The sequence below is a fragment of the Archocentrus centrarchus genome, chromosome 19 (genome assembly GCF_007364275.1).
Source record: "Archocentrus centrarchus isolate MPI-CPG fArcCen1 chromosome 19, fArcCen1, whole genome shotgun sequence".
Taxonomy (NCBI): Eukaryota; Metazoa; Chordata; class Actinopteri; order Cichliformes; family Cichlidae; genus Archocentrus; species Archocentrus centrarchus.
In genome coordinates, this window is record NC_044364.1 from 17,455,842 (window position 1) to 17,483,424 (window position 27,583).

A 27,583-nucleotide genomic window follows, 5' to 3' on the forward strand; every position below is an offset into this window, starting at 1 on the left:
GGCGGCAACAAGGTTTCCTTTTCCCCTTTCTTTGCGCTCACGTTGGCCTCTTCTGATTGGCTGCGCCGATAGTCAGCCTCTTACACATTAATCGCTATACTGCCCCCCTGTGGACCGGAAGCTGCTGGTAAGGGCAGACCGTTATTTCTGCCTTTGTTGTTCCATCACTTTGGTTAAAACGTCCAGTTCACCGTTTCTGAGAATTGAACGACTGTTTTTTTTTTTTTTTTTTTTTTTTTTTAGCATATAAACTCCAGGCACTGTTGTTTTCATCACTGGATCCGTGTCAGTTTTTGTAAACCTATTAAGCTTTTTTTTCGTACATTATTCAGCTTTAGTTACTCGCTTTCCCGCACAAGTCCAACAAGTAATGTTGTGTATCCCACAGAGCCGTCGTCTCTGCACTGCAGTCAGCGCTGCTTGCACATTTGGCGTAGGAAGGTCACGTTATAAAGCGGCTCGTCACTAGCGGCTGCTGGAGAGGAGAGAGGGGGACTGCGCAAAAAACCACGGTCCGGATTTGTGCCTGGCTGACGTCATGGGGAGCCACAGAGCTCTCTGACAGGATCCAACACCGACAAGAACCCGGTGGTGGGGTGGGGGGGATACACGATCAACATCCAGCAGGGCCGGGAGACGAGCACATCGCCGTTTAGTGCCACATACTATCACGTAGAGTAAAGCCAGGAACTGCGGAGCACCACGAAAGCGCTTCCCCGGTGTTAAAGGGACTACCACAGCTGTTTTCTGCCTCAAAATACAAGCTCGCACTGTTGGCCGGGGAGGGATAAGCAGCCAGAGAACAACTACTAATCCCCGGAACGGTCACATTCACGGCGGGGCTTGGACCCGACAGAAATGGACAGGGCAGCACGAACTGGATTAAATGATAGGGAGTAAAGAGACGCAGCGCACAAAGCGGACCTGAAGTGTTATGCCCGTTAACCCGTGCCGTCTTTATTTGACTGGAAATGGGAGCTTTAACAAGCAGACAAAACATAGGCGTGGAAGAAGTGGACATCCCGTCCAATTCGGTGTATCGCTACCCACCGAAATCTGGTAAGTCACCAAACAACAGGTCGGACTGGGTTGGGTGTTCGCTAAAGCTCACTGCAGATGGTTTATTCTGGGCTATTCTGGAGGGAAAGCATCCCCTTCATACTTACAGGCCTGCAGGGCATTTAAGCCTTTAACCTGGAGCGGCTACCTGTGGAGACCGGTGCTTTTCATGAGCCACCTTTCCACTCAGTTCACAGTGCACTTTCCCTTTATTCCATATTTATGTGTTGGATGATTTATTCTAATTTATTCTGGATCATGCAGCAGTGTAGTGCCATCTACTGAGGGACAGCAACACACACCAGCACCCCTATATTTCCACAACTACTTCTCTTTTTATCCTCTGCATGTATTTATACAAATTCACCTTAAAATTTTTTATAGATAGGCAGACTGTCAGACAGAGCTGGGTTTGTCTTCTCCTTTGGTGCATCTGGTTTGTTGGTGTTATGACTAAATCAGGCTGTGGAAATGAATAAATCATGATAGATGACAATGAAAAGACCAGTATCAGTGTCATCAGAGGGAAGTTCCATTAATGGACTGGCTCATTACTGGTTTCAGTTCAATTTTCCCCCAATATAATATGCCAGAATAGAGAAAAAAGTAAAAAAAAAAAAAAAAGATGGGAAAAGGCAGATATATTTAATTTGAGATATAAAACGGACAAAGCAGAACATATTCATATTTTCAAAACTGAAATTTTAGCTGCAATGATCCATGCGTTTTCAAAATTGTTATTTACTAACCCTTGTAGACATAATACATCTTGAAATCTCAGTTTATTTGTGAATATCCAACTAGCAGTGTCTGTCTTTGGCCATTGATCTTTGCATTGTTTTATGCTTTGATGGTTTTGTCAATAAACTACAGATGAAAATATAGTTTTAGACAAATTATGGATCATAAAAGCTGGAACCTGCATATTTTAGTTGTTTTACTGAAAAAAAAAAAAAGAAAATAGTTGCAACTTAATTATCAATCAGTGATAATTTCATTGTTTAAGCTCTGTGAGGTTCTTAGTAGTGTTTTTGATATTATTTACCAGTGCTTTGATCATTTATTTCCTGGCTAAATATAAATGTTATATTATGGCATATACTAGGGCAGAGTTCATCGGCATGACCTTTTCTTTAAATTAAAAAAAAAAAAATGCCAGCACAGGTCTCTTACACTCTCTGCCTGACTCACAAAGTGGTCTTTTCCCTCAAACTGACCCGTGTGTTTTCAATCAGTCATGTGTGATCTTTTCTGATTGCTGCACTGTGTCCGGCCCCCCTCCCCGGATTCACCAGTAATACTGATAGGCATTGTGTTTGAAAATATAATCTCATTGTTTTTCAAATCTGTTAAATGCAGCCACATAAAGTAAAATTAAAATCTCCCACAAAGATCTGCAGCACAATCGGGGGATGTGAGTTTCATTATGCTCAGAGATATCAGAGTAATGTCTCAGATTTATTGTGACATTGTGTACTGAAGAGGATGAGGATGGAAGGGAAGAAAAGTGGCTGCCATTACCCCCACTATTGCCACAGCAGCTGAATTAGTCATAAGCAATATAAATTTGTGATATAACAGCCCTGGTTCTAGCCTGGAGCAGAAATGGTGGTGATGCTGTGAGGGGAGGATAGAGGTGGCGATTGCTGCCAACGAAACCGATCTGTCAGCCCGAGTTCCTGTCTGTGGGATCTGGTGACAGAGCCTGAGCTCAGGTCGCCGCTCCCACCTGCTGTAAATAAAGCGATGAAGAGAGAGGGAGACAGGTTTATCATTGGGGCTTTTTTCCCCCCCTCTTATCATGTTAATGGCTTTAAATTCAAACGATCCAAACCCGTCCTCCTCTACTGTGTTAATAAGTGTGAAAAACGAAGCAGCCAGATTCAGACCAGCAATGCCAGACCAGATGCCCTCCCTGCAGAAACATGACTCGACTGCCCAGCATGTTATTTAGAGACTGCAAACCTCCATTACAGTCTTATGATATTAGCCTGGCCTGTGATTAAAAAGCAAAACGTCTATTTAGTCTCGTTGTCATCCACCTTGAGTTTAGGTAAACAGGTAAAGAAGCTACAGGCCAATAACAGCCCAGCTTCAGTCATTATTATTTCACCGTTTTTGGTCATATTAAAATAAAAAAAGACACATCTTGTCTAACCTGCCAGGGACAGGGATAGAATGAGGTAATTTTATCAAGCAGCTTGGGATTAGTTGGCTGTTGCATTGAGTTATCTGTGGATACCAGGAATGGAGGCTCAGTTATTTAAAGGAAGCATAAATGTTTTATGCCGGTGAAGTGCCAGATGGGTAGGACTTGTAACTGGCAAAGAGTCCGTTTGTAGCAACTCATTTCAGCGTGGCTCCTTCAGTTTTCATAAATCTTCGGGTAAAATGACTTGATCAGTTTGCAAATGTAACTCGAGACTAGACTAAATACAAAAAGGTATTTGCAGCTCTGTTTTGGTTCTTAATAAGCCATCATTAATATGTTCTTATGTTCTTCTTTCTCATTGTGCAGGCAGTTACTTTGCCAGCCATTTCATCATGGGGGGAGAGAAGTTTGACTCCACCCATCCAGAGGGTTACCTGTTCGGGGAAAACACAGACCTTAACTTCCTGGGGACCAGACCAGTAGCGGTTGGTATTCTCACACACTAACAGCGATATAAAATGTCAAAAACCTGAATGATTTCTTGGGCCATTTAAACAAAGCAGATTGTGACTATGACTCCAATCTAACTAATTGGTGTTGGACATAGTTGGTTTATGGATTGGTTTAGTCATTTCACCCCAGGGATTTTTTTTTTTTTAAGAAAAATACATTTACAAGGTAAAAAAAAAAATAATGTTATACATAATAATATGAGTGGCATTGAAATGTCTTATCATGCTTTTCCCTTTTATCCTGTCATATATACACTCACCCACTCATTAGTTACACTTTGCTAGTACTGGGTTGGACCCCCTTTTGCCTTCAGAACTGCCTCAATTCTTCATGGCACAGATTCAACAAGGTGCTGGAAACATTCCTCAGAGATTTAGGTCCGTATTGACATGATTGCGTCACACAGTTGCTGCAGATTTGTCAGCTGCACATCCATGACACGAATCTCCCGTTCCACCACCTATTGGGTTTGAGTACGGTGAACATGTTTTCATGTTCAAGAAACCAGTTTAATCTGAGCTTTGTGTCATTACGCGCTATCCTGCTGGATGCAGCCATCAGAAGATGGAGACACTGTAGTCACAAATACTCAGGTAGACTGTGGCATTTAAACAATGCTCCTCTGGTACTAGGGGCCCGAAGCACATTCAGAGATGTTCTTCTGCATACCTTGGTTGCAATGAGTGGTTATTTGAGTTGCTGTTGCCTTCATACCAGGTCCAAGCAGACTCCTCTGACATATGACATCAGCAAGGAATTCTCACAAAGAGAACTGCTGCTCATTAGATATTTTACTCTTTTTTTTTTTTTTTTTTTTTTTAGATCGTTCTCTGTAAACCCTAGAGATTAGTTATGTGGGAAAATCCCAGTAAATCAGCAGTTTCTGAAATACTCAGACCAGCCCATCTGGTACCAACAACACTGCCATGTTCAAAGTCACTTAAATCACCTTTCTTCTCCAATCTGATGCTCGGTTTGAACTTCAGCGGGTGACCTTGACCATTTCTACGCACCTAAATGCATTGCCTTGCTGTCATGTGATTGACTGATTAGATATTAGCATTAACAGGCAGCTGAACAGGCATACCTAATGAAATGGCCAGTGAGTTTATATACTGTTAGAGTGATTGATGTAACAGCATAGCAAAAACATTTTTCTGTCTTTGGTCGATAGACAAATCGATTCTTTAACACTTGAGCCGTCTGAAGTGTTAAAGTCTTCTTGTCATTAAACAGGATCGGGTACGTTTCAGCAGGCAGGACTCCTGCAGTGGCAATTACCAGTCTTTCACACTGTCATTGATTTGAAATTTATTTCAACGTCTCATCCTGTCAAACTAATTAAAAATGAAATGAGAGTGTGCAGACTCCCTCCACAGAGACCCTGATAAATGATGGTCCCTCTGGTGGGTTCGTGCAAACCTAATCATGAACCTGAAGTTCAAACTAATGAGAGCTTCAGATTGCAAAGAGCTCAAGCCCACTGAGGAAAGAGACAATTTAACACAGACCAAAAGGCTTGAAGGGAGTAAAAATGTTGAAATAATTGAAGCTGATATGAAATGCAAAGACTCGGTTTCGTCTCTCTCTGTGTACTAATCTCAATTGCACTGCTGTTTCTGTCTAGACTGCGGCTAAAATTAGGAGTGCAGTTTTTCCTCCTGATTATATGGGTGTTTTTAATCCTCCCGTGGGCTCCGAATTCAGCTGGTGATGTTTTTTTTTTTTTGTTCTTGTATGTGTGTCTGAAGCTTTACCAGCATTATATAATGGTTGGTGGTTTCCAAGCAGATGGTGTTGTGGAATCATAAATCCAACCACAGTTGTTGTGTTCTTAGCCTCCCGCACCACTCAGCAAACAGGATAATGGATGTGGCTATATTTAGGGATTTTTTTTAGAGTGCCCTGGCTGAAGAACTCAAATGCAAAATAGATTTTAGCCACACCATGGGTGGCAATGATGGTTAGCTGGCCTACTTTGAATCCAGTATCTTTGGATTGCTGTCAGATTCTTCACAGGCATTCCTGATTCCGAGGGGATGAATCCTGAGGACTTTGGTAATCCCTGTCTTCCACTCTGATGCCACCATGAGATTGATATCTTTGGTTTCTGGTGAAATGTCACAAGCGTCGATGCACTAATCAACTTTTTTCCAGTTCCAGTATGAATCCAGTACTTTACGTATTTGCCAATACTGAGTCACGATTGGAACAATATCCGAGCCTAATATCAGATTGCTGCATCCCTATTTTTAACATGGAATTTGCTGCAGACATTTATTATATGTTTTCCACAGGATAAATTGCTTTGGCAATCCCTCACCTCTTCCATCAGTGGGTCAAATTTGTTATTTTTTTTTATGCTTTTCCAGCAAACATGCTGACCTTGAATGACCGCTGTTTGAACTTCCATTCAGGATATTTAAAATAAAATAGCTCCATAAGGAAAAAAGTGGTCTGGCCTTCCACCGCATGTCCTTCTAGCAATTGAAAGTTGTGTGGCTGTCCTTCAGTGAAATCAGCCAAATTCAAGCTTGTGGTTTGAATCCCGTTGTTCTTGATTGCCGCTGATACCGGCACAACTTTACTTTGGAACTGTTTTTCAACCAAGGCTCGATACCTTGGTTGAAAAATGGGCAGTCAGCCAAAGGTTGTTCAACATATTCTCTGAGAACTTTCACAAATAGATAGTGATTGTCAGCCACAATCACTGCATTTATTCTTTTGGATATGCAATAATATAATCAATATGTTCTGTTTTGTAAGAGAGGGTCAGACTGGACCACTATTGGGTTGGGAAACAGCATCTCCCTGGCTGCTTGCCTCATAACCACAATGCTGTCTCAAATATGTTTGCTTGGTTTAATTTATAACCATAAGTACTTAATCAAGTGTTCCAAATCCACACGTCACGGTAACTGTAAGCAGATTTTAAGGGAAAGTGTGTTTACACTGGAAAAACAAAGAGTACTCAACCCAAACGGCATGGATTCTCCCAGAATCTTTAAAAAATAAATTATAGGTTGAGGTATTGCATCTCTGGAAAGAGTTTGGAAAATATTACATCTTAAAAAAAGAGAAAGTTTTCTTCATCTTTTGGAGTTTAAATTGCAGTTGTCGTTGCATGCATGTAGGTATTATTTCCTTTTAGTGTGTAACATTATTTCTTTAGGGCATAGCTTATAGCAAATATTAGCATGCTACACGCTAATCTAACATGGTGAACATGGTAAACGTTGAAACTGCTTAGTATGAGCTTGTTAGCATTATCACTGTAACCTTGTTTAGACAACGCTCGCCTTTATTTGAACAGGAGAAACGTTTCTCAGGTTTTTATTTAAGTCTGGTAGTGTGCGAGGAAGTGCAGAGTGTTGCTCTGATGTTTCGTGATTTTTTTTAATAAGACCTACAGTGTTGCCTGCGAGTTCCCGATGAATGGCTCCTTTCAGCATCTGTTACTTGGTGTGTGTTTGTTTGTGTGGTTTACAGGCGTGACTCCTGCTGAGCCCAGATGTGTAATAGTGCTGAATACGGTGCCATTCACAGCCACGCAAACACACCTAAACACACAGGCGCACAGATGAGGGGTTGTAGCGTCGAGGCATCTGACCACATCCTCCAGAGATCCTTAAACCACCTCGGCTCTCTGCTTACGCTCATTCAGCAACTTTTAGCTTCAAGCACACAACAAAGGAGTGCTGAGCAGTGATCCCCAGATAGGGTCAAGTTTAAAGCCCATATGTTAAATTTACACCGAGGTTAAACTAATCACAGAAAGTATTATATATTCTTATCAATTACCCAGTTTTACACTCCTGCGGTCCTCACATGTGGAGGAACTCACCAAACACTGTCTGAAGTGAGTCTCATCCCTGGAAAGACAGTCAGAGCAGATTTTTTTGCTGTGGCTCAGCACTTGTCAGCATCAATGAGATCTGTGCTGACAAACCAAAACCTCTTTGTGTTAAGGTTAAACCAGGAGCAGCCACGGTCATCATGCAGCCCTAAATGTGCTGCGGTGAGGAGAGGAATGTTGTGTGGTTGAGAGGAAAATGAATGATAGTACTCTTCAGTATCATAACATGGATTTTGCATCTATAATTTATTTTGTTTGTTTGTTTTTTTTCCTTTGTGTTCTCAGTTCCCGTATGCAGCCCCTCCACCTCAGGAACCAGTAAAGACGCTACGAAGCCTTATTAACATTCGAAAGGACACCCTGCGACTCGTACGGTACGCACCAGTGTCTGCTGAACGTATACGTAACCCCTGATTGCTCAGCCTCGGTCTAATTTTATGTCAATAGATTTATTTTTCGGGAGCAAGTCATAAACTAATTTAAGAGATAGCGTCAAATTGTACATGTTTTTCATTCAAAATGACCCAAAGCCTTGAATATAGAGCACACACAAAAAACTAATACAATATCAAAGATGAGAAACAAAACAATAATTCACATTCTGTTGTTCTCCCTCCTTCATCCAGCTGCAGTGAGGACCTGAAGCTGCCTGGTGACGAGGCAGCTGGGAAGACCAGAGCCTGCTACAATGTCGAGTTCACCTTTGATGCTGACACACAGGTGGCCATCACCATCTACTACCAGGCCATAGAGGAGTTTCACAACGGAGTGCCAGTGTGAGTGAGAAGCCCCCCCCCCCCCCCCCCCCCCCCCCCCACACACACACACACACACACTATACTGTTGCAAAGACAGGACTGTTTTTTTTAAATGTCCTCGTGTGGCCCACAGCGCCAGTGGTTGTGTGATTCATGCCCCACTGGTGGGGGCAAAGAGCAGCTGCGGTTGTGGTGTGGATGACCAGGGGAAAAATATGGAGTGAATCAATTTTCTTTGTGTGCTGCTGCTGTTTTGCTGACCTTATTTTCACTAAATCTTCAGCTTGGAACATGAAAATGTGGGAGGCGTGTAGCTCTTGCCAGTGAGTGAGCACCCTTGTTTTAATTTCGGATTTCATCACTCTCACCTTGCACCTCCAAATTACCAATAGCTAGGTTATTAGGAAAAACAAAACCACTGTCCTCTTCCTTGCTTGTTTAATATTAAAATTTGATGATCAGCTGTGGACTCATGCTATCTTACATGAAAATAAGCACATTGACTTCTCTGCAGTGTCATACAGACTTAACATGAGTCTTCAGTGAACAGAGGTTAAGGGTTTGAAATGATTTGTGGATGACAGCCAAAGCTGAGGGATCTGAATGAATATCTGAAGAGGAAAAAGTTGCATCGTTGTATCTCCAAAGAAAACACATATGCAAAAAATTAAATACAGGCCCATGTGGCAGAGAAAAGCATATCCATAAATATTCATCCACACAATTGTAAGTTATGTCAGCATGGTCTTGCATTTCCTAAATGTATTTCATGTTACATGTCAGTATTTGCATTTCTTGCATATCTTGCATAAGGAGCTGTTTCTGATTCTATTTCTGTCCAAACAGAATGGAGGATGTAAACACATTTTCCTTTTCTACCACTTCACCCAGAATAAGTGATATCTAAATAAGACTCCCACTTTCTAACTGCTACATTTAAGAAGTTATCGCCTGTGCTTACAGTTGATCCACATTGTCAATTACAGCAGATAGAAACAGCAATTGCTCCTCTTATAACCAGACCCGTATCTGTCTGCTCCCTGCAGTTACCTGCCACAGGACAGCTCGCTGCAGTCTGAGACAGTGCACTTCAAACGGGGAGTTTGCCAGCAGTTCTGTCTGCCATCACACACGGTCAACCTCAGCGAATGGGCCGACGATGAGGTAGGCAGCGTGTACCTGCAGCACTGTTGTTGAAACACGTGTTTACATGAGGCTTGTCCAGATGGATATCTGCGGTGTTTCTTTCCTCAGCTGCTGTTTGATATGGACAAGGAAGTCTTCCCCATGGTTGTGCAGGCTGTTGTAGATGAGGGAGAAGGTGAGCTAATGTGTTTTGTCACACTGGTGGTGTGATGAATATGCATAAAGGTGTGTCAACTTGTTTTTTTATTCTTGCAGACCATTTGGGCCACTCTCACATACTACTAGCTACATTTGAAAAGGTAAGAGGCAAAATCATATTTACTATTATTGCAGTCATTTAGATAATTTTTTAATTACTTGAATAACTTTTACAGATTTTGCCTCTGTTTTTTAAGCTATATATATATATATATATATATATATGTGTGTGTGTGTGGGTGTGTGTGTGTGTGTGTGTGTGCGTGTGTGTGTGTGTGTATGTATGTGATCAGGTTTACATTTTTACTTACATGCTCAGATGTACTTTGACACTGGTTTTACTTGCTGAAAACTCTGTTCATGTGACCCCCCCCCCCCCCCCCTCCCCGCCACTGCACAAGAAATTATAGAGGCCACTGTTTGCAGTCCTAAAATTATATCCCAGAGTTTACCTGAAACTCCAGCAGTCTGACTTAAATACACAAGTATTTTTCATGATTACATCTTTTCTTTGTGCAAAGGGGAAATTTTTGACTGCAGCATATAAAAATCTGCTTCACTGTTCATAAAAGTGCCTGACTATTGCTTGAAGATCAAAATTATGGACCTGCTCTTTAATAAATAAAGACATTATGGTATCATATCAATATTACACTCCATAATTGGCCTAATATTGTACAGATTAATTAATAATACATACAATTGTTGCTTTCTTTGCCAGCACATGGATGGGAGCTACTGTGTGAAGCCTCTGAAGCAGAAACAAGTGGTGAATACACCTGCCTTTCTTCTCCCCTTCCTTCCTGTCTCCTTTCATGTAGCAATATTGTGCTTATAAAAGACAAAGACACACCAAAGCTTTATTTCCAGCTTTAACATCACGTCTGGCCCGTGAGAGCAGCTGCCTTTATTCTACGCTGTGTTCCTTTTCCCAGGTGGATGGTGTGAGTTATCTGCTGCAGGAGATCTATGGGATAGAGAACAAATACAACAGTCAGGAATCAAAGGTGGGAATCAGAAAACATAAGAAGTGTTTCAGTCCTCTTAACGTGGAAGTCTAACAAAATAAATCAGTGTCACTGTCTGCTTTTGCAGATCAACTCAAGAATTAATATTTCAGTGACTTTTGTCTCCAGGTTGCGGACGACGAGATCAGCGACAACAGTGCGGAGTGTGTTGTGTGTTTATCTGATGTACGAGACACACTCATCCTGCCATGCAGACACCTGTGTCTCTGCAATGCCTGCGCAGACACACTGCGCTACCAAGCCAACTGCTGCCCTATCTGCAGACTGCGTGAGTTCAAATGTCTGAAGGTTTATTTACAAAAGGAGACATCCGAAAAAAGTCTGAAAAGTGCTGGGATTACACATTTTGGTAGATTTGTATTATAGCCAAAAAAATGTAAAAATGTAACAGTGCAGAAAGAGTGCATGTTTTTAGACTCAGTAGCTGGACAAGCTATATTCTTCACCCAGAGGGGGATAATGCTAAAGACTTGTAGCCTTTTAGTCGCTTACTGAATTTGCAGTTGTTTTTTATTTATTTAAAGGCTACAGTGATGGAGGAAAAGCACCATAAAAGTAGCACAGATTAAAAAAAAACAAAGAAAGCTTCTTTGATTTCATGTAGAACTAAATATGAGAGGAAGGAAAGACATTTTAAACATTAACTGCTTCATCACTACAGACTACAGCAGAGGAAACTGCATCAGAAATCTAAAAAAAGCACCAAGCGTAAAATCTGCAGCATGGATTAAACAGACTCACTGAGGGAGAGATTTGGGTAGTAAGAGAGTGGAACCTGTCATGTTAAAATACTTTCTTTTGTCCCTGCCATGTTGGCTGTATTTGTAACTCAAACTAAAATATAGTTTATAAGCTTTGACAGGTTTAACTGATAAAAGTCAGAAGTAAATGAAGACATTTTCTTAGAAATAATCTGTATTTTAAAGGTGCAGTTCAGCAGCTAAATAGAAAGCATCTCAGTTCTTCCTGACTCTTTTTGTACTAATTCTAACTTTGAAAACAATATTTGTCCTTAGATTATATTTAAGGCTTGTCTGTGGTGTTTTTCTTCAAGCATTCAGAGCTCTGCTGCAGATTCGAGCAATTAGGAAGAAACTCAGTCCTCTGTCACCTACCAGCTTTAACCCTGTCATCACTTCCCAGACCTCTGACTCAGAGGAACACTCGGTGAGGCAGAACTCACAAAAAAAACTGAGAACCAGTGATGATTTCCAGTCATAGTGAATCCAAATTCTCACCATCCTGTTCTCCTCACAGGCGTCAGAGCATATCCCTCCAGGTTATGAGGCGGTGTCTCTCTTGGAGGCCTTGAATGGCCCCCTCAATACCACCTCAGTAGCTCCTCCTCCTCTCCACTCTGGTCCCAGCCACGTCTCTGGAGCCCTTCCGCCATATAACAGCGAGCCTCATCCGGCACCTGCCCGTTCACTCTCTCCTCTAGACCACTCCAACTCCAGTCAGGCACTCAAACTCAAGAAGAGCGGTTCAAAGTGAGTCTGCCTATGAGGCCTGAGAGAGTGTTGGTCTGGGTTGTTTGTTTTTTTCTACTTGGATCAGTACAAAGGGTGGAGCTAGCTACTTAAGACAGCATGCTCTGATCATAGGAGTATGTTTCAGAAATCAGCTTACTGCTTCAAGTCTACTAAATTTAGGTGAGTTTTGTAGACTTGAAGTAGACTTCAGTTTTTCTCGGCCAACTCTTTCCAAGACTGAGATCACAGAGAAAAAAGTAAAAAGTCCATACACACACATTTTTTTTTATTATCCTTCTTTATTTAATTTCATTGTTTGTTCCAAAATGATAATATTCAACCCCCCTGTGTTATTTTTGTCTGATGCTAATTCACTTTGTTGCTTATTCTTAGGTCACTTTCCCAGAATTCCTCTGTGCTTCCTGAAGAGGATGAGAAGTCTTGCAGTGAATCTGAGGCCTGTCGCCACAAACTCGTTGTAGACCAGCAGGAGGTATGAATGTGTTAAACATACACAGAGAATATGCATTTTCACAGTGTCTCCTATGGCTGTGGGAGTTTACACATTTATTTGTGTGTTTGAGCGTGTAAGATCATGTAACGTGAGCTCTTACTGTTGCTCTTGTTGTTTTACAGTGCGGAGTAACTCCAGACAGTGAGAACCTGACTTTCTCCTCATCTGGAGCCATCGACCAGTCATCCTGCACCGGCACCCCTCTCTCCTCCACCATTACCTCCCCGGAAGGTATACACAGACACATGCACACATGCTAAACCTAAAAATAATCTTTTTCTATCTTTTTCTGGTACCTCAAGCCTATTTTTTATGACTCACACTTGCATAAGCATAATAACAAACATAATACCTATGACGTATGTAAATTTTGATCTGCTTTAAAAAATAGCAGCAACTGCTGTGAATCACTTCCTATTGCTAGAGGCAACATATATTTTTAAAGGTTGTGTTTTATGCCTCATATTTTAGATAGCTGATTCCAATTTAAGCCCCTTTCGTCATGCATCTCATTACAAATATGTGAAGGAAATGGGACTTTTCTAACTCTTTTTTAATAAGATACAAGTCTGGACCTAATTGGATTGCATTATTTATAAGTGTCCAGCAGGGGGCAACCCTTCCAGGGCTCAACAGTGAGGTTCTGGAAGTAAAAATCCCATGCATATTCTCCATAGGGATTTTGATTATGAGCCATAATGTTTCAACTATCCAAAGTAAGTTTACTATGAGCTACGACATTGTGAAATGATGGTATGTGCTCCTGTGGAAAACCACAGGGCTGTATGATGTCAACCTTGTTTTAACAAAAAAGTGTTAAATTCACGATGTCATGGAAAGAACTATTCTACCCACAATCCTACACTGAAATGGCAACATCTCTGATTGGCGGAGGTCACTGTTACTGTGCTTAAACCAGCTAAGAGTGAGAAATTACAAGAACAGTAATTGCATTCAGGAATGAAGCACTGTACCATATCAATAAATAGGTTATACTTTACTACACACACAACATAAACTACAATGTATATTAAAAACTATTATTATACAATGCTATCATAATGAAAAGGATTAAATCTGAGAAGGTTGGAAGTCATTTGCTGTGGAATCTGGGATTTGCAATGGGCTATGGGATGACTGGTTTCTTCACCGTTAAAATGTAATTATGTAAACAGTCTTGTACCTTCACCATTTTTTGTTTTCCTTAATTTTTTTGATCCATATCAAAAATTTTTATGGTCATGATTCTCCTTATAACTGGTTGGCTTGGTTCAAGGCTTAAAACCAGAGCACTTAAAAAGAGTTGGGGATCAATCTTGGACTCTATAGATATCTATGGGAAAGTGACCCTTCCACTCACTTGATCTATGACTGCAGGAAACACTTTCCTAATGAGATTATGTTCTCTCTCAGTAGTTTCACATCTTACTTAATACATATTATGGTCGCCTTTTTCATCAAAGACAATGTTACCATGTGATTGACAGCTCACTGGCTAATGAATATGAAGTGTCCCTCAGTTTCTCAGTCAGATCCATTCCTCCCTCAACACGTCTGATTTTTAAAATACCAAAAGAGTGATGATGATGGTGACCATCACAATGGCTACGCCCATCTTTTTTCATTCTATAGCTTCACCTTCAGCTGAAACACACTTACTAAAGGGAGTTTGCTCAGTCACAGTGAACACCTTAAACCATCACTCACTCACCCACCAAAAACAAAACAATGTTTAGTCTCCATAAAAATATCCAAAATAAAGTCCTAATGATCCTGGACAAGCCCCCATTTATGTTACACCCTGGCCTAGGGGAACCCAGAGCGCAACACAAAAGTGACTCCCCTGCTCCCAAGAAGAACCAGTGCCACAACAAGGTTCACAGTCCCAAACAGGATAGTTTATTTATATTCTGCAGGTAGATCACTTCAGGTGGGCACAGCCCAAAACAACAAACAAAATATTCTAGAAAAGAAAACACAACTAACTTACCTACCATCATAGAAAAAAAACAAAAGAAAACACAGGCCTCCCTACCTGCCTCCCTAGCCAAAACAGGAGAAAAGATACTAAAAGAAAAAGGCTTCCCACCCCTACAGCTACCATATAAATTATATTAGGACAAAGGTATTTACAATATCTACAATATATGCAAAGATCACTAGTCTGGCTCTTCCAGAAACTGACACAGAAGCACCACGCAATACAGAGTTTTGAAAAACACAGGCTTGTTAGGAACAGGAAGACGGCAGAGGGGTGGGGCCAGTCTTGACAGGTACCAATTTATAGCTGGCATTCTTTAGTCTCAACCAATGGTCAGCTAACACCTGGAGCTTACATAAACAAAACACAGAAGAGAAAAAATTAACAGCACCACCTCCAGGTATGGAGGTGCGAAAACAATAAACAAAATTCTAATTATGACCTGGGTCATAACAGTTGTCCTTTCACACCTGAATAAAGTTGTAAAAGCTGCCCTTTTATCAGCTCTTTCCTCATCTTCAACAGCTGTAGTATTCTCATTTTTAGAGGAGCTTGTATGGTATAGTGCTGTTGCTATACTCTTTTTTTTTTTTTTTTTGATTACTCTAAGTTGAGTATAAGATGTTGGTTTCAGCTGCTGTATCCAGCCAGGAAAACCATTTTCCTCAAAATGGTGTTCAGTATCTCAGGAATTTTGCATGAAAGCTAAATGTAGGGAGCTCAAGGCACTCAGTGGAGGCTTTTAGCATAAATAAATCAGAGGTTTTTTCCACCTCAGCATTTTGTGTTTGTGCCACTAAATCAGATTTTATGGGAAATCTACCGAGTGGCTTTGCAGCTCAACCTAGAAAGCAAGGACTGTTATTCCAGCTGGAATGATTTTTGCAAGGCACTATTTACGTTTTCTGCCATTGATAATATTTGTGGACGTAGGGCCCAGTTGTTTTTCCAACCTGGCAGCCTAAAAACAAAAACAAACAAACATCCAAACCCCCCCCCAAGTCGGACCGTGATGTGTGTCTCCGTCTGTCTGCCAGACCCAGTGAGCATCAGCCTGGCCCAGTCAGTGATGTCCATGGCCTCGTCCCACTCCCAGCACTCCCACATCAGCACTGACACCATGTCCTCCATGTCAGGGTCCTACCTGGCCGGGGCCGAAGGCGAACCCGGGGGGGACGAGGGGGGAGATGTAGACTGCGAGGAGAACCAGGACGCCCCCATGGAGAACCGAAGACCGTCACAGCAGGACAGGGTGAGGATGGAGGAATGGAGGATGAAGTAGCTGCACAATCATGCAATTTTAAATAAATTTGTCATCTCATCATGAGATTGTTTCCCCTGGGTTGTTTTCTTTTTCACAGGATTTTGCTAAAGAGCCAAAGGAACAAAACTACTCAGTGGCTGTAGAGGAGCAGGACTCAGAGGTGACTAACACACTGATGCTCGCTGAGCAGGCTGTGATTACTGCTTATTTTATAAATTTAGCTACCTATTATAAAGTTTTACAGAGCTTTTTTTTTTTTTTTCCTGTTTTCATCAGGGAAATGATGTCACTGAAGAGGATTGCTCCTCTCCATCTAATGGGAAAGGTAACTATAGTAACCACCCGTCATCTTTCACCAATAACAAATCATCTCACTTTGCATTTGTTATCTCAGGCTATGAGAAAAAAGGAGATACTATCTTTTAATGCGGAGGACATATATAGCAAATCTGGTTGTATCATGGCTATGTGATACCAACCCTTTCAAAATAAAGGAGCCCTATGTATGTTAACAACTGTCCTCTAGATGGGGCAGTCCCTTTCAGAATGCTTGTAATTTTAGCCAAAAACACCACAGCATGCTGCATCTGTACGAGAGTGAATGACTTCTCATGCAGCGTGTCTGCAAAAGGAATCTGATCTTCTGCACAGTGATGGCTGAGCTCATGAGACCAAAACAACTGAAATAAATGACACACCAGAATTTTTTCACTAAGGACGCTTTGATTAAGCCTTATAAGCCCTAGATATAGTTACTAATTTTTGTAGTCAATATTTTACATTTACTGATTTTTGTGCAGTGATAATCTAAAATTTCTTACATCCATGTTTTGGTTAAGAAAAAGTCCGTGAAGGTGTCTCAGTAGATTTGTAGGATGCATAATTTCTAGATAGGCAGGTAGATCCCACAGTTAGATTAGTCAAAGAAAAGCAGACACATTAAGAAAAATATGAGCATTATTTACATCATCCAGCTGAAGCTTGTACTGTTTTAGGGTGACATAAATTTCATAGTTCTTGTGTCATAGAGCCAGTTTTGCCCCCTGTGCAAGGTAATACATTCTTTGAAATGTGTACCATACCGCATATTAAATATGGCTGGTCATTTGTTATAAATATTCCGATCAATCAGAGCATCCTTTGATTCTCAATAGGAAATGAGCCTCTAGAGTCATCCTTTGTTGATCAGATTCAGGTTTTGCTGCATACCAGGCTACTGCCTTGTGTCTGCATGATTTTCACTTTTATATGAATGGTTGTGTACTTACTGTTGGTCTAAGTGTAAAATGCATGTATTTTTGCTCTTTAAGTCTTGCTGCCTGCATTATGAAACATGCTCCACCTGCACTGCTCCTGTGTGTGTGTGTGTCTGTGTGTGTGTGGGTGTGTGTGTGTGCGTGCGCGTGCGTACGTGCAAGAGAGAGAGTGAGAGAAAGCAAGTGCGAAATAGTGCTAAATAAAGTGTTGTGGTGTGCAGTGTGTGGGCATCCATTACCAGTAAGGCTTGAAGCAAACATAACAAGGCCACCTTTCATTAGACAACAGTTTGAATGTGAATATGTAAATTGTGTGTGTGTGTGTGTGTGTGTGTGTGTGTGTGTGTGTGTGTGTGTGTGTGTGTGTGTGTGTGGTGACACCTCGGGCCAGACTGAAACAATCTGAGTACCAGCGAGTTACTGAATGACCTTTCAGTTTTTAGGAGATGAGCGGACCTGTGCTGCCTGACAGACTGTGAATGAGCACACGCGCTGTAGGATGTATGTTTGCACGCACACGTGTGCATCTGCACCAGCGCTGCCAGACAGCTTCTGAATGTGCCCTGTTTATGTCTCTGTGCTGAGCTGCCAATCATTCACCCATCACTTCCTCCTTATTAGCACACATACACATACACACTGCACACTGCACACAAGCAGGCTTGCTGCAGGCATGAGGCACTTACACATATGAAACATCTCAGTATTTATTATCTGGCCATGCTGGAAAAGGCGGAAGAGTCATATTCCATACAATTCCTATTTATTTTTTCATTTCATTTGTCAGTGTACTTAATTAATAAGATTAAAAAAAACACCAAAACCTCAAGTTTGTTTGCTACAGTCTGCATGTAAGAATTATTATTTTTTTTTACTTATATAAACAAAGAAATTTATATAAGGAGCAGAAGAACATGTTGGGTAGTCAAAGCTAAAGAAATAAAAGCAATTTGAAAGATAAGATGTAATTAAACTATGAAGATGGTATGTGCTGTCATCATCACCACAGTAATGTACTCTACTGTAAATACATCTGGAAATCAAATATGATGCAGTTTATGAATGAGATAAAAAGATAGGCCTGAAGATATCATCAAATTAAACGCCCTACCATTTGAAACCATCGCGCTGATAAAAAAGTTCTTCATGTTAGTCGGCTGGGGATATAGAATTTGACCGCTCTGATGAGCTGTGACACGACAGAATGGCAACATTTTGACAGATGACAAATGTAAGTCATCTCACAGTGTTAGTACTAAGTTATCATTAGTTTGACACTCCTATAGGACCTTTTCTTATTAACAAATACACATTTTATTTTCAACATTTTCATTTCTACCATGCATGTGAATCTAAATAGGTTTTATCCACCAATAACAAATTATTATGCAAGTGAAAAAGCTTGTTTTTAGGCAAAATAGTCGGACCTCCCCTGCTGCATTGATAAATAAACAATCAGTTTTATTATGAGGCTGTGCAGCATTTTCTTGTTCTGTCTCATTAAATTTTGCATATGAAGCTTTTCAAGAGTCAGAACTCCTTTGCTTTATTAAAGTTTCTTCACTAGTCGCATTTTTTTCAGCTGGACATGCTCATGTTTGCTCCACTTTGTGAGAATCACGGGATTATAATTTTATATATTCAGCTGCATTAAGCTGAAGGCCAAATAAAGGAAAATACTGAACAGCTTCACAGGCTTCCTATAAACTTGATCTTAGAGACTCAAATTGATCAAATGTGCAAATATTTGATCAATTATTATTCTATTATTGCCATTCTAGCATGGCCATTTCTGACACCCTTCCCCCTTCCTCCCTCTCTCACCCCCTCGCCTGTCCCACCTTCTCCTCCTCCTCCTCCTCTTCCTCCTCCTGCCCCCGCTGTGCCTGGCTGCTCTTGTTTGACCTTTGCCCTCGCTTGCAGGTGGGCGGAGCAGGTGTCCAGAGTTGGCCAATAACAATCAGGGCGTCGCCCTCTGTGACACGCCCTCTTTGGGGTTGGATAATGAGCAGGCTCCCAACAGCCGTTTCGCCGGTGAGTGGCAACCTCCCGAACATGGACCAATGAGAGCTGAGGACTGACAGTTTAGGGAGGGGGGGATGAGGAGAGATACATGAGGAGAGGAAAAGCGAGGAGAGATATCTGTCAGAGGACTTCTGGTGCATTAGCTTGCTCTGCTAACATGCCAATGTGAATTAAAGCTAGGAAGAAGAGCAGTTAGGTTTTTCAACATTATTTTTAGATGAACTTTTGTAGCGTTTTTGCCCAGCATGAAGATTCGGAGCCTTCCTTCTTCTCTTCATCCCTACCCTTTGGTGTTGTGGTGCTTCATTGCTTTTTTTTTTTTTTTTTTTCAGTAGCAGTTAGCCGTCCACTCTCTCCCTCCTCCCCCCTTTAGCTGAAGCCCCGGTGTGTGTTTGTGTGGGCGTGTCTGAGTGCATCTCACTGTGCGACTGATGAGTGATTTCTGCATGCTGTGCTTTCGTGCGAGTGTGTGAGAGAGAAACAATCTGGCCCTTCCCAAAAGTTGAAGTTCATGTTCAGTGTCTGCCAGCTCCGCGCCGCTTTGCCAAACATCTGCAACTCATTTTCACACCCTCCATCTTCCCTCCTGTCCTTCCCTGTCCCTCTCTGCTTCGCCACACAGGGTGGGTTACTGCGATGAGAGCTAAAGGTGTCAGTTTTGTTCTTGGCGACCAATGCTTGTAAATTGTGGCCAACCTTTGGAGTCCTGGTTCTTTGTTTCGTACCATATCTTTATTCCACATTCATTGTACACTGTTTAAGCACAAATTCATCTATAAACCCCCGTCTCTTTGTCATTTTTACAAAGTATAAACCTGCCAGAAACCCAAGATTAATGCACAGGTACACAGGTACCTTTAAAAAGTCATCAAAACAGTTGATATTATATTAAAATATTGTTAAATTGCTGAAATGTAAAACTATTGTTTCATTATTTATACAAATACAAATGCAACATATGGCAGAAGCTTCATATAAAATCCTTGCAGTAATTCTCTCAGCTTGTTTCTAAAATAAAACAATTCACTATTCACTTCACCAGTAAATAGACAGACTCCAGAGTGTTAGTTTAGCTCATCAGCAACCAAGTTTTATCATTTTGTGTTCAAACTTTCTTCACATCCTTTAGCTCTGCATCATTCTTGTAGCTTTCCCCCTCACCCCCCTTTAAACCCTGAGATTCCCTTCATTTCCTTGAATCCACTTGACCCCGTTTGCGTTTTATAGTGGATGTCGTGACATGTTTTCTATTCCTGTGTCGTAAAAGTGTTCTGTTATCTCTCTGTTTCTCTCCTTTTTACTCCCCGTCATTCTTCACATTCTCTGCTGTCTTTTCCTGGACATTTTTCCTTCCCACCTCTTTCTTCTTCTCTGTCTTTTTTCCTTCTTTCGCTTTCTTTCGGATGGACAGATGAGGAGTCGTGCCCAGTGCACATTGAGGACTAGGTATGGAGATGTGGTTAGATGGTCGATCAGACTCAAGGGTCTCAATTTTGGGGATTTGTAATCCTGTATTTATGCACTGTAACAATCACATTTCTTTTGTTGTTATTTTACTTGTTGATTTTTCATGCAGCATCACTTTCATCATCAAATCAAATCTTTGAAAGTGAGAAGCATTTTTTATGTGTTAGTTAAAAAGAAAATGGGAGTCTGAAGTTTTTTTGATTTTGTTTTTTCCATTTTCCAGCTTGTGCAGGCCTTGAAACTGTACAACAGTTCAGTAGATATGAGTCCATTCAGTTGTGTTTCTATCTGTTCACATTTCCACTGATTATGACGTACAGATATAAATTATTTTCTATCTTTGTGTGTGTAGCTTTTTTTTTTTTTTAAATGAGGAATAGCACAAAATGTGTTACTGGGACCCACTGAGCAATGAATTTATTATCTTGGTCAAACTTCAATATAAAAACAGAATAAAATGTTCATCATTTAATTGTGTTTTAGATAAAATAACTTGAAAAGAAGGAAGAAAAGATATTATTCCATTGTAAGGTTATACCTCAGTTATCTCTGTTCTTTTTTGAAATAGGTCATCATTTTAATGGTTATTGCTTGTTATTACAATAAATGTCCTTATAACAAAAAAGAGGATGATAACTTTGCTCTTGGTCTGCAAATCCAGCAACACCTCTTTTTTTCTGAAAAAGAGAACATTTTAAATATGTAAATACTAAAAAAAGGAATTAGAAAAATGCTCTCACTTTGTCTTTAATCATGAAATCCTTCAGAATATATCCCCGGTTGAGTTGCCAAGTCTGTTTTAATACTAAGATATCTAGAGTACTGGAGGCAAAAAACCCTCCTTATCTTGTACAGAACAAGAACTTCTAACTACAATGTAACCACATAAACTCATACGGTTTTAATAAAGAAGTCAACCACATGTAATACATGGCACTGTGCAAAAGTCACCCCCTCATTTCTTGATATTTTGCTTCCAAGGAGCCAGACTTTCATGTCGTTTTTAAAGTGGTCTTCAGGCTTTCTGAAGGTCTTTCAAATTTTTTTCTTTGGGCATTAGCTGTTTTCTTTTCACTCACTTTCAGTCCAGTCCTTGTACCACTCATTATTTGGGGCTGCATTTCAGCCAGTGGTGTTAGAGATCTTGTCAAAATTGATGGAATTGTGAATGTAGGAAAGTACCATCCACCATGCAGTACCACCTGGAAAGCATCAGATTAGCATTATCTTCATTTTTCAGAATGAAGATAGTGAATAGAATTGAAGAACACACAATGGAACGCAGCAGTCATGGATTGGCCTCCCCAGTGTCCAAATCTCAACATTGTTGAAGCAGTGTGGGATCATCTCAACAGAGAATGGAACAAAAGGCAACATCCAAAGAAGAGCTTTGAATGTCCCTCAAGAAGCCTGGAAAACTAAAATACTGTATTTCTGTATATGTTTGTACATTTCAATAAATCACTGCACCCATTTCCCATTTTTTTTCTTGCAAAATAAAAAGAAATGAGGGGTGGGTTGAGACTTTTGCACAGTACTGTGGGTTTATTGGTATCTGCATATAAAGTTTAACTGATAAATTACAGTTTGTCTGCGATATCTGGAAAAACTGGTTATAACCATCTTCATGTTCTCTGTCTTCTCTCATTCAGACCTATTGTACCTCGGGGGCTACAGGCCTGTTTTGGAGCCCCTCCCCCACCACAACTCCACCAGCAATATGAACCTGGAGGAGCAGGGGGCAGAGAGCAGGGACGGCCAGAGTCCTAAACATCCCCGCCGCGGACCACTCATTGTGTAACACATAAAAACACACCCCAATCTAAACTTACCCATCCAGTCAGCTCTTCTTAACCCTGCCATAGTGCTGCAACGCTGGATACTGTCCTCGCTGAACAGGGACTCACGTCCCCATCTGTCTCAACATTTCTTGGATTGATTCTTGAGTGGAATGAGGAGGAAAGAGGAATCACCTCTCCATTGTCTGTGCACTTTTATCTCGCAGGAGTTTCCTTGTTTTCTTGTCTGTGACCTAACTTGTTGTGGGAATGATTAGCCTACTGCTACGTTATTATTTATTGCCTGTAGGTTTAATGAGAGCTGTGTATTGTGACACTATCTTTAGAAAAATATATGCTGCTCCTCTTCTCTCTTTTTCCCCTTCTTCCTATTACCAGCTAAACAGTCAGGGGCTACTGTGATCGGCAATCGGATTTATTACTAGCGTACTTCTCCTTCTCTGTTGTAAACTGTATGCCTAACGAGTGGTCGGACACTTTGACGCTAAAAGTCGGCTGACACCGGACTACCTTACCTTACTGAACTAGAAAGTGCTGACCCCTCTCTTCTCATCAGGGAGCTCCTGTCTCGACTTCGCATGCAGCTTTTCCGAGTTTTCCTCTCATTTTCGCCTTGCTTTTGACACACCTGTGCTGAATGTCAATTCAGAAGTGGTCAGACTCATACGGCGGTCGATGAGCCAAGGTATGGTGGCCAAAATGAACAGAGATGGACTGGAGAAAAAAAAAAGATGCCACACAGAATGTAGGACGATAATCTCTTAGAAAGGGGGAATGTACGTGACATCTGAAATGTCACCTAACTGGAATCAAACACAAACTTTGACACACACATCATTGCCACCCTCTCCATCTGAAGCTCCATTTTAGCATGTCAGTATTATAGTATTGAAATCAACAAGTACCACCGAGCAATAAAGACACTGCATCTCCTTTTCCTGCACTAGGATGCCTGTTTGCGGTTCAAACAGTGGCAAAACTGTTTGCACTGCCCGGTCATATTCAGACCCTTCAGTGTGTTTGTTATTTTTTATTTCAGTGTTGCCATTGTAAAGGGATTTCTTGTGACACAGGCATCATACAGTGAAGACTTAGCCCACACTTTTTTGTTCATCGTCATGCTTCCCAGTTTGTATCATCCCCTTGAGCCTGTTTCTTCCTGTTTGTGAAGCTTTTAGTCGTGAGATACACTTTAATGCATATCTCACCTGTTGTTTCTGTGTTTTAAGTTGTTGCAGAACACTGTGTTGTTTATTAGAATGTGGATGAAAATATGTGAAAAATTTGTAAAGGTTTACACACGTTATGAATAATTGAAAAGGGACGATATCAACATTTAATGCACTATTAGCTGATTCCTAGACGACACACTCGGCGGTGCATGAGGCGACAGTAGAGTAAGCATGTTAGTCTAGGTCAGCCCGCACCCTACTGTAGACTTGATGGATCACTGCACACGCATAAAGCAGTACCATATTCTTCTGTAGTGTTATATATCAGTTTCTGGCACCCTATTCCCTTGGCTGTTAAGGTCAGGACTACTGCACTACTATAACCAAGCTGCAAACAGTCACATGATCACAGTCCGAATGTGTTAATGAAGCTGTATTACGGCACCAGTCGCAGTATGATATCAAAGGGATGGGTCCCAAGTCTGCAAGACCCCACTTTTCTAGAGTGAAAATGTCAAAGAAGACTTTGAACAGACAATAAAGTTTTTGCAACTAAACTTACAAGAGTGATTTTCTGTTGAGTTAAAAGTGAAGGATTCATTAATCAGTGCTATGCTGTGTTTTGGTTTGTGTCCCTGAGCATGAAACGCTTCTCTGAGATGTTTCCCAATATGGTCACTGACACTGAAAATTGCCCCTCGCACTCATTTTACACTCATTTTTCAAACTTTGGTATGCTTTATTCTCCCAGAAGAGAATTCAGACTCAACAGTAAAAACTTCTCACAGCTAAAATTTGGCACAATTCCCACACAGCATAAAAATACATACATGCGAGTGGAATATATATATATATATATTTTAGTGCTATCGTACTTTCGACACGCCAGCAATCAGCAGTAGCTAAATGTAGTGCCCCTTGCAGTGAAGTGAAGAAGTCAATCCCCCAAAAAACAGAAAAAAAAGAATTTTATCTGTTTAGTTGTAGCTGCACAAATCAACAGATTTATGTAATTTTCAGCTCCTTTATTTCCATCGCTGCTGACCTAAAACAGATCTTGCACTGCTATTCTGTGGTATGGTAGTAGTCCTCCATATTACTCCCATTAGCTTTAGTAGCCAATATGGGGAACTCCAGGGGCTGTTCATTTCATGCCTTTTCACCATGGTATGGCAATGGTAATGCCATTTAGTTGGAGATGGAGAAGATAATTACAGTCAAATGACCGTGTTTACTACCAGGTGTGCAATTGTTTGCCAGGACATAAGAACTTGATATAAACTGAAATTAGGTCAGTTTTGTGTTTACGTTGCTTGCCACAGTCCCCACTTGACCAAAAAAGGACACAAAATGTAGCTTTAAACATGACCCAGGTCCTCTCATGGGAATGTTCTCGGTATCCATAGATACACTGGTTTCAATAGTTTCCATATCTGTGTACTTTGTAACTTTTCTAGCAGATTGAACCAATCATCAATACAATAAAAATGCTACAATATACACACACACTAATAAACTGATTCTCTCTTGAGAAGGTAGAAGCAGTCAGTCATACTTCAGATATAACTTTATCTTTCAGCGGTGCTGGAGCCCTTCCTGACCATATGCTGTACTATATGAGAGAGATGTAGATCTACGCAGTGTGATTATTTATAGGCTTCTGTTTTGAGGCCTAGAGTTCATCATTTTGCCCTTTGCTATCTTGGTGTTTTGAAAATGAATTGGACCATATTTAAAAGGGAGGGTCCAACTAAATAGTTAATGCTAATCCTAGACAGCAATCTAGTAACGCACAAATTATTTACAATTTTAATAGTTGGGATAGAAGTTTTGGCAAGTAAAAAAGAGGCTTAAAATCATATTAACTGAAGAAAAATGATATGATTGGTTGATACTTCACTGCATCGTAACACTTCAAAGGCCAGCCCATCTTTGATTTGAAACAGGTTGCACAATTTACACAGTGACAAATGTCAAGTTTGGGTTCATAGTGCCAGCCTCCAAAAAAAAAAAAAAAAAAGCCAGTTGCTTTTTCGCCAGAAATCTGAACAAGCTGAACAATCTGAGAAAGAGCAGACACCGCATACTCATATGGCAGTGACTTCTCAGTCACAAGCTTGAACCATCCTTACTGCCCCTTGTCCACTCTGAATGGGACCATAATGTACAAAATAAACATCTTGTTGTATTAATAAAGATTAAAAACATGGGAGTGAGACCATCAGCTCATTAGGAAAGTGTTAACTGAGGCCACAGATCAAAAGAGAAGCAGTCTAATTTTCCTGTAGACTTCTATTGAGTTTTTACAGATGTGACCACATGATGTAAATTAGTTAAAGGCAGTCACTGGAAAAATGATTGCTAAAGTCCCAGTAACACTGGTCAGTGACCCCATGGAACCACCTGCCTCTGAGGAAAAATGTGTACTCAACAACCTGCTGGCAACAACCTGCGTATGATTGCTTTGGTTGCTAGAATATTGCTGTGGTCACAGTTTGAATGGAACTGAAGGACTTGTCAACAAACGCTGACGAGCTATTCTCCGAGATGTAGTGAAACTGTGAAAAGTGCGAAACAAACTGGAGATGGAGACCGTTTCCCTTCAAAGTAAAAATTGCACCTTATGAAGCGTGTTGCACTTTTTCAAGTTGTACTGCTGTTCGGCTGGTAGTGAGTATTTGCAGACAAACGTGGAGATCTATAGGTAACCAAAGCAATCACAAGGTTTTTGGAGCAGCATCTTCCTTGCATCCAATTTCTCCCAACGAGAACCAGCAACCTCCTGCAACTGCTGCCAACCAGCCAGAGAATACACATTTCCTCAGCAACCAGTGGTTGAATCGCATCCAACTCTTGACCAACTCTTGATGTCACGTGAGAAACCTCACTACAACCAGACAACTTTTTTTTTTTTTAACAGGCAGAGCAGTGGCCTCCTGCTGGCCATTAGAGAGAACTCTGGTTTAAGTTGTGTAGAATCACTTTTGTACAAACCCTGCTGAAACTGGTTAAGAGGTCAAGGAAACCCTGGAGAGGTTTCCAGTCAGTCTGGACCATGCACACTCATGACCAGTTAAGATTCACCAGTTACCTTGCATGTATTTGGACTGTGAGAGGAAACCAGAGTAACCAGGCTTGCAGGCACAGGAGAACATCCAGTTTCCACACAGACATGTACAGCTAACTAACAGGTTAGCCAGGGTTTCTTGATCCCAGAAACTTTTTGTTATGAAGTGATGATGCAGTAGTTTGGTTGTAGAAATGAAACTAATAATAAACTGTGCTGCTGACAGAAAAAAATCTACAGTTGTTTCAGTAACGGCTCAGTAGTTGTACCTGTGTTATTAATCAAGCAAAAATTCAAACATTTGACTGAAGGTTTTGGACTAGTGATCAGAAGAAAAATTTTTTTTGATTTTACAGACCAATAAATTAACCAATAATTCAGATAATCTAATGAACAGCAACTCCACTTCCTGAGAGTTCTCAGGAGAAACAAACTGGAGGAGAAGCTGTTGCTGACCTTCTACCGCTCCACCATAGAGAGTGTGTTGGCACACTCAGTCTCTGTGGTGTGCCAGCTGCTACACAGCAGATAAACACATGCTGCAAATGCCATCTCCCCTCTCTCGAGGACATTGCCAGCTTCTGATACCACTCCAGAGCAAAGAGGCTGATAAAGGACCGTTCTCATCCCGGCTACCACCTCATTAGATGGTTGCCTTCTGGAAGAAGGTACAGAAGCATAAAAACAGGACCAGCAGAATGAAAAACAGCTTCCCATTGGCCACCAGGTTACTCAACACCCAAAATCAACTTGCAGCAGTCACTGAACACTGCTAATCTACCTGTAGTGCCCTCCATTATTATCATCTAGCTGTACTACATCCATCTACTCCACTACCTACCTATGCTACTGTTGA

The 27,583-nt window shown here is 40.9% G+C and overlaps 1 protein-coding gene across 6 annotated transcripts; it reads left to right on the forward strand.

The window, feature by feature from the left end:
* The first annotated feature begins 24 nt into the window (after positions 1-24).
* On the forward strand, positions 25-24,217 carry rnf157 (ring finger protein 157). Of its 6 annotated transcripts, none has more exons than XM_030755465.1 (20): positions 25-127; positions 389-1,059; positions 3,578-3,696; positions 7,866-7,954; positions 8,207-8,356; positions 9,385-9,502; positions 9,593-9,659; positions 9,740-9,783; positions 10,404-10,451; positions 10,618-10,689; positions 10,819-10,978; positions 11,765-11,877; positions 11,968-12,200; positions 12,576-12,675; positions 12,819-12,927; positions 15,715-15,929; positions 16,039-16,101; positions 16,218-16,266; positions 19,121-19,231; positions 22,342-24,217. In XM_030755465.1, exons 2-20 carry the CDS (start codon positions 972-974, stop codon positions 22,488-22,490), a joined length of 2,097 nt encoding a protein of 698 aa, XP_030611325.1. In that variant the 5' UTR covers positions 25-127; positions 389-971; the 3' UTR covers positions 22,491-24,217. The 6 variants fall into 6 exon arrangements, with proteins under 6 accessions (XP_030611325.1, XP_030611328.1, XP_030611331.1 ...); XM_030755467.1 differs by lacking the exon at positions 25-127 and adding an exon at positions 20,634-20,668 and having other exon boundaries at positions 276-1,059; positions 22,342-22,476; XM_030755468.1 differs by lacking the exon at positions 25-127 and having other exon boundaries at positions 275-998; positions 3,661-3,696.
* The last annotated feature ends 3,366 nt before the right edge of the window (positions 24,218-27,583 follow it).

What these genes read in the sequence shown, in the direction of transcription:
- rnf157 (XM_030755465.1), top strand. Translation starts at nt 972, where the DNA reads ATGGGAGCTTTAACAAGCAGACAAAACATAGGCGTGGAAGAAGTGGAC. An exon ending in GCGAATGGGCCGACGATGAG is followed by an intron (nt 9,503 to 9,592) that starts GTAGGCAGCGTG and finishes TTCTTTCCTCAG; the next exon opens with CTGCTGTTTGATATGGACAA. An exon ending in CTGACTCAGAGGAACACTCG is followed by an intron (nt 11,878 to 11,967) that starts GTGAGGCAGAAC and finishes TTCTCCTCACAG; the next exon opens with GCGTCAGAGCATATCCCTCC.